The sequence below is a fragment of the Lytechinus variegatus genome, chromosome 9 (genome assembly GCF_018143015.1).
Source record: "Lytechinus variegatus isolate NC3 chromosome 9, Lvar_3.0, whole genome shotgun sequence".
Classification (NCBI taxonomy): Eukaryota; Metazoa; Echinodermata; class Echinoidea; order Temnopleuroida; family Toxopneustidae; genus Lytechinus; species Lytechinus variegatus.
In genome coordinates this window covers 21355000-21361574 of record NC_054748.1, presented here as the reverse complement: position 1 = coordinate 21361574, position 6575 = coordinate 21355000, and the positions used below count along the sequence as shown (strand labels likewise).

At 39.0% G+C, this 6575-nt stretch overlaps 1 protein-coding gene across 1 annotated transcript; it reads left to right on the top strand.

Moving 5' to 3' along the window:
• The first annotated feature begins 5032 nt into the window (after nt 1-5032).
• Nucleotides 5033-5956, top strand: LOC121421586 (soluble guanylate cyclase 88E-like). Its single transcript, XM_041616338.1, has one exon. The coding sequence runs from the start codon at nt 5116-5118 to the stop codon at nt 5851-5853; it is 738 nt and encodes a 245-aa protein (XP_041472272.1). The 5' UTR covers nt 5033-5115; the 3' UTR covers nt 5854-5956.
• The last annotated feature ends 619 nt before the right edge of the window (nt 5957-6575 follow it).

Below are 6575 nucleotides of genomic sequence, written 5' to 3'. Positions count from 1 at the left end.
TATGCCTGCATGAGATACGCCATTGTTTCTTGAAAGATGTAGAAACTGACAAGTTTTCATGATCCTCAGATGTTTGCTTAGCTGAGAACAACTTGTCCGGAATGTCACATTGTCGGGAATGGCACATGGTAATTGTTTGGAAAGCCTTGAAAACCCCCATGGTACGATGTATTACGAAGAAGTTCAATATTAATCGAATCCAATAGCCCGCGTTTTTAATATATATATTTTTTAAATATTGGTAATCCCTTCACGTACCCCATCTACAGGTTCAGCCGCACCCCAAGCAAGATGGACCCACCATGCAATTCGATCCACCTAACCCATATGTCTATATCTTTAAATCCAATTTATGTCACATGTGTTTATTTATCCGTGTGTTTGGCGAGATTCCCTGATACATAGGTGGTGACAGCTACGGCTTATCAAGGTCAAGAAGTGATATCGATTGCGTTCGATCGATGATGTCTCAAGGACACCGTTCTTCACCGAAGGGTGGAAATAAATGGCGTGTCTTTGAACGGTCCTTGGGTTTCATAACAGATATCTGCCATCGCAGTTGATCACCATGATCGCAAAATGAACTTAGGAAAAAAGGTGTATAAAGAAAGGTAGATTTGTTTCAGATCCATAATCCCGGAGGCATTATGTTTGCAGTTTTCTTTGAATTATTCGATCTGGGTTGAACATTTTCATGACTTTAGGCGGTTGTCAACTTGCAATTTGGTTATCTCACGAACGGAGCCAAAACTGCATGTCTTATAAAATTAACTGCCTCGATAAATGTTTCTGATTCTGAAGTATGGTTTCGACTAGCGCCTGTATTCCAGTATTTTCTTTTTTTTGTTACAATAAAACAAATCATAACTATGAGGAATCGTTCTTACCGCTATGTCTAGATTTTGTTTTTATGTTCTTGAAAAATGCGTATTTTTTTATATTCGGTGGGGGGAAATTTGCCGGAGCCCTTTCGACAAAAAATCAATCCAAGTTATCAATTTGTTGTTTCAATAAAATGTGTAATGTCTTTAGTTTACCCCCCCCCCCCCCCCTTCATTTTCTGCAAGTTTCCTTGAGGGCGCTTTATTCTTCCTTACCGAATCATAACCCTTTCCCTCTTCTCTCCTTGATTTTTCTCCTGTTTGCCTTTATTTCGAACGTTTTGATTCAAACATCTGCCTTCCTGCAATTATGCATCCAAAGACTAATGATGATGAATCGAGGGAAAACAGTACATTCCGGTAAGATGCGAAAATCGGTTCTGCTCTTTGGGTTTAATTTGTCGACAGAAGGGAAAAAAGAAAAACCCAACCTAGCTCAAAATACAAATATGCTTCGAAATTTGATCAAAATGAGGACTGTATTTAATTCTCGTGTATATTTTGCATGCCAACGGATATCGCCTGAGGGGGTATCTCATAACTATGAATGGTAATACCAACACAGCTGGTTGAAGCAGATGACGATTGACTTATTATTTACTTAAGGCACCTCTTGCTTAAGTACGGCATTCTTCTGTTGCCATGGAAATGTCATGTTATCCAGGGCACCGTAACACAAAGATTTAGAGATTAATCTTCGCTTGATTTTCGCGATTATTTGTACATTTTAGTCAATGGAATCAATCGTAAACTATGTTTTACAACGATTGCTAAGCATAGTGTATCAGGCTCCTGGTAATCCGTCATGTGGCGTTGTTGAGTTAAGTTGCGTGACAGCATTTGATTCGAAGGCGATGAACATGACTAAACACCTATTCTTTATTTTATCTGTCTTTCTTTCTCTCTCTCTCTCTCTCCCACACACACACACACATAACCCTTACATCAATCTATATAATCCCTCTCTATTTATTGATTTTACTATGGCACAACATTGATATCAGCGAAAAAATATTGATTTAAAAGTATGCGGAAAATGATTTTGTAAATCCGTAATGATGTAATTTCTCATGTCATTTAAAAAGAAGTAACAACTAATCAACATTCCGGTTTTTTTATGCATATATGTGTGAGGATGAGATTGTGTGTGTGTATGTATGAATAAATATATTGTCATGGTTTGTTGTTTTTTAAAAGTTAGGCTGCCTGCCTTCAAATTTCAATTTCTTTGAGACTGACAGTATAGAGTACAGTACGTATATTTTCGATATATTTTGAAATGCATGTTTTGTTTTAATTTCCAAGTGAATGCCTAATTCGGAAACAATTTATGAAACATTTGTAAAGAATTGAATATATGTATCCTAACATTTGAAATCCTTTAAATGGTAGCGAGCAACAAAGTGCGTAGAATATACATGTACAGCAGATAAGAATTGTCCATTACTATTATTGGTATTACCATCATCATTATTATTTTTCTATTTTTCTTTTAAAATTAAAAGCCGATTAGGCGCCATCGCACGTAATGCACGAATCATTTTTATCGGAGTACATCTTGCCAGCTCACCATAGGAAATAATGAGGTTATAAACAACGTGTGCAGGAGATCTACCGGTCGTTAGGTACGCTCAAGCCCGACAACAAAGTGATCGTTGCGTTTTTACTCCAAAGTTCAGCCGAGTCGCCAATTAAGACGCATCCGAATCATGTCGTATTGTTGAGGTTTGTCCCTGAAATTGCAGTTGTGCAGGAGATCTATAGGTCGTTAAGTATGCTTAAGCCGGGCAACAAAGGGATAGTTGCCTGACTACTCCAAAGCACACCTGAGTCGCCAATCAAGATGCATCCGAATCATGTCGTATTGTTCAGGTTTGTCCCTGAAATTGCTCTTGTGAATTAGATCTTCAGGTCGTTAAGTATGCTCAGGCCTAGCAACAAAGTGATAGTTCCGTTTCTTCTCCAAAATACATCTGGGCCGCCAATTAAGAATCATTCGAATCAGGTCGATTTGTTCAGGTTTCCCGGAAATGTGGTTACATTTCGCAATTTTAGCGACATCAAAAATTGTAAAAGTTATGAAATGTCACAACATATCGTTTTCACCTGTATCATGTTTGCGTGGACCAATGTTGGTCCAACATAATTGCAATATTGTTGATCAGTCCCTTTAACCACCGAAATTGGTAGATTCGTCCTCAGCATTACCTCAGGTCTCTGCATGAGTCTGTTTATTACAAACCATACTCATCTACTCTCTCAAGACGAGACACCACATGGGAAACGAGGTGCGTCCATACAGATTTTCTCGGTACCGCCATGTTCTACATGTTCCATCTATCTAACGATAGTCCATTCACACAAATTAAATCGTTTACATGTTCTACGAAGCAACCAAAGTTGGCATGCATCGTTTGGCCTGTAGTCACCTTCGTTGGTATGACTGTGCCCTGCCATCATTACCTTACTAGCGTTCTTATCATCTGTGGTTACACTTGGTATATTAAGTTGTTTGTTTTTTATTTGTTTTTTTTTTGTTTTCTTAGACCAGAGACACGTTCCGAATTCGACACGATGACTGAATGTAATTTCGACCCTGTTTCAACAAATTTCCTTAATCACAAGTATCTCTACAGGTCCGAAATGGCGGATGATTTGTTGCTTCATTGATTGCTGATGACACTCAGTGACAATTAGGACGGCAACGCTTTTCCTCGCGTTACTGCTCCTGGTTATCCAATAGTTCTTTAATAAAAAGATGGAATATTTCATTAATTAACGTGCGTAAATACACCCCCCCCAAAAAAAAAAAACAATGATGATACACATGTATGCTCGCTTTTGCGCTTTTGGCAATATGAAAATGTTAACGTTAACAGTCCAAAATCAAATACCAGAGGCTTCGAAATTTCTTAGTTCTGGATGCATAAGCATTTAATCATATTTTTATGTGTCTGTGTATGGATTCACTAAAAGGGTCGATCCTAGATTTGATATGTTCAAGCAGACGAGCTTGTTTTCATACAGGTGGTATTAAGAAGATACGACAGAATGTTACTATAATTGGAACATTTAATCCATGTGACCCCTTGAATGTGATTTGGGCTCTTATGGGAGTCAGCAAGAATGGCAGGTGGACTCCGTTTTGTAAACATCCCTGATAGATTTTTTTAAACAAGACTGTGTTCCCGACATTAATCAATAAAGTGAAACAGACAGTGCATTGATATGTAATTGCCTTTCTATACACAAGATATGTACATAATGATGAGCGATGCATGCTTTCCATTGGATGAAACAGAAGTTGTGCTAGAATCATAATTGAGTCTCGTTTGCCCCTTTTGACTTGGTGGATGTCCATTTGCATGCACTTTCCTCGTGATGTATCGGGTTTGCATAATAAGCTGAAACCTTATCATTCGGGAACATCATACACGGAACATGCCCATACCGTAACTGGGTCAAAATATTTCTCGATGCAGTGATCCTCCGAAACCGTTGTCGGAGCTCCAAAATGTCATCCCAGGTCGCCCTCGAAGACTTATTTTCCATATACAGTCAATCATGAGAAATTCGAAGTGACAGGTTGGTTGGGATGTACCAATGGTTGTGATTGATGTTAGTTTCTCAGCAGGGATGGTTCTTTGGTGGTATTCATGTCTTTTTATCACAAACCGTCATTGGAACTTACAAGAAAGAGGAGCTTACCGCTGTGGAAGCGTTGACCGGTCTCAGAATGTGGCGCAACCGCAGTCGGGTTGTAAAAGATCCAAACCTGAAAATAATTAACTCAAGATCAGAAATCGTTAAACAGAATTTAGCGGGAACTATTTTTTATGGTATTAATGTTTTGGGAAAACAAAGCGTCATTCGATTTACATGATTTAATGGGTAAGAAGTTGGCTACAGTTGTGGAAGCGTTGACCGCGGTATCGGAATATGTGGCGCAAACACAGTCCGGTTGTAGCAGAACCAAGGTCGAAAAAAGTTTGCTTAAGGTCAAGGAGCGGATCAAGACCTAACGCAAGCTAACACAAAGTCTGGCAGAGTCCGAGAGAGCTTTTCTGACTGGTATTCCAAGTAATTTAATAATCGTATTCATTATTTGGTTTCATTAAATCATTCTCTTTTTTCCTTTCGTTTTACAGATAATTCACCTTGAAAGAGGCGTCATGGCTTCGTCTTTAACCCATCTGGATTTCACATAAAACTGCCAACTCTTGAATAATTCAAAATGTACGGGTTACTTATAGAAAGTGTGTGCGAGTTCATCAAGGAAAAGTTCGGTGAGGATGACTGGCTGCGGATCAAAGAGAAGTCGAGGGTTCACGAGTACACCTTTGTTACACACAGAATGTACAGTGAGAAGATCATCCCTCGGCTTGGACAGGCGGTCCAGGATGTAACAGGGTACAGCAAAGAACAGTTCATGGACGAGACTGGTGTCCAGTTTGTCAAGTTTCTCAACAAGTACGAGTACGACAAAATGCTGAGAGTACTCGGTAGGAGCCTCCGAGACTTCCTCAACGGCCTGGACAACCTACACGAGTACCTGCGCTTCAGTTACCCCAAGATGAAGCCTCCGAGCTTCTTCTGCACCGATGAGAGCCTCGAGGGCCTCACCTTGCATTACAGGACGAGGCGCAAAGGCTACACCCATTACGTCAAGGGACAACTTCGACAAGTGGCTAAACAGTTCTACAACCAGGAAGTTTCTGTGATTATAGTCGAAGAGAAACAATCGTCAAAAGATACCTTCTATGTTAAATTTAGGATTAACTTTGACAACAAGGAGTATACGGAGAGGGTGCGGCTTTCTAGTGTGATGAACGGACACGCTCAACTGCGGGCAAACTTATTCTTTGATGTCTTTCCTTTCCATATAGTCTTTGGCAACGACATGAAAATACGGAATTCAGGTAAGTCCACTCCTACCTATTCATCTTTCAAGCGGGAAGATTTATTCAGTTGAATATACACTGTTAGAAAATGTAACCTTTAAAGGAAAGAAGTTCCTGCAACAGAGTCTCGAGAACACCTTTAATCTTACCATATTGTGTACAGGAAATTGATATTTATTGCATGGATTCATACAAATTTCCTTTAAAAAAACACCCTTTTACCCTTTTTAAACATACCTTTTCTGAAAATTGCAGAAAAATTCCTGTTTTATGAATTTGCAGAATGGTTTTGTTGTTGCTTTCTGCATTTTTTTTCCTGTAAAATCTCGTCTTTTATTTTAACAGTGTATTTATGTGGAATTTGAATTTTGATTAAAAATTTCCTCACAATGGTGCATCACTTCTGCATTGCTTGACAGACCGGTAGACGAATTTTAGATCGACCTATGATCATGATTATAGAGTCATAAAATTGCATTCGTGATTCTTCTTGCATAATCATGATGACCAGGGACGTGGGAGATTTACAAGGTCCAATGATAAGTGCCATCTTACTGACCATGGCGATCGCTTTGCAATGAGAAAGGTGCTTTCGAGAGAGTGAGTTGAGTATGGTAAGATAGAGGGGGGTCAGACGTCTGGAGGGTCAGACGTCGGTTCTTCGTGAATTTTACATGAAGATTAGATTGGTTTTAATGTCTTCAAAAAAATAAAGTTCTTCACTTCACAGTTCGTATCCATTTTAGTTCTTTTTTATGTTACACGTTTTTTTTTAAATCAATGAGAAGAAGAG

Coding starts and splice junctions, on each gene's coding strand:
- LOC121421586 (XM_041616338.1), top strand. CDS start 5,116: ATGTACGGGTTACTTATAGAAAGTGTGTGCGAGTTCATCAAGGAAAAG.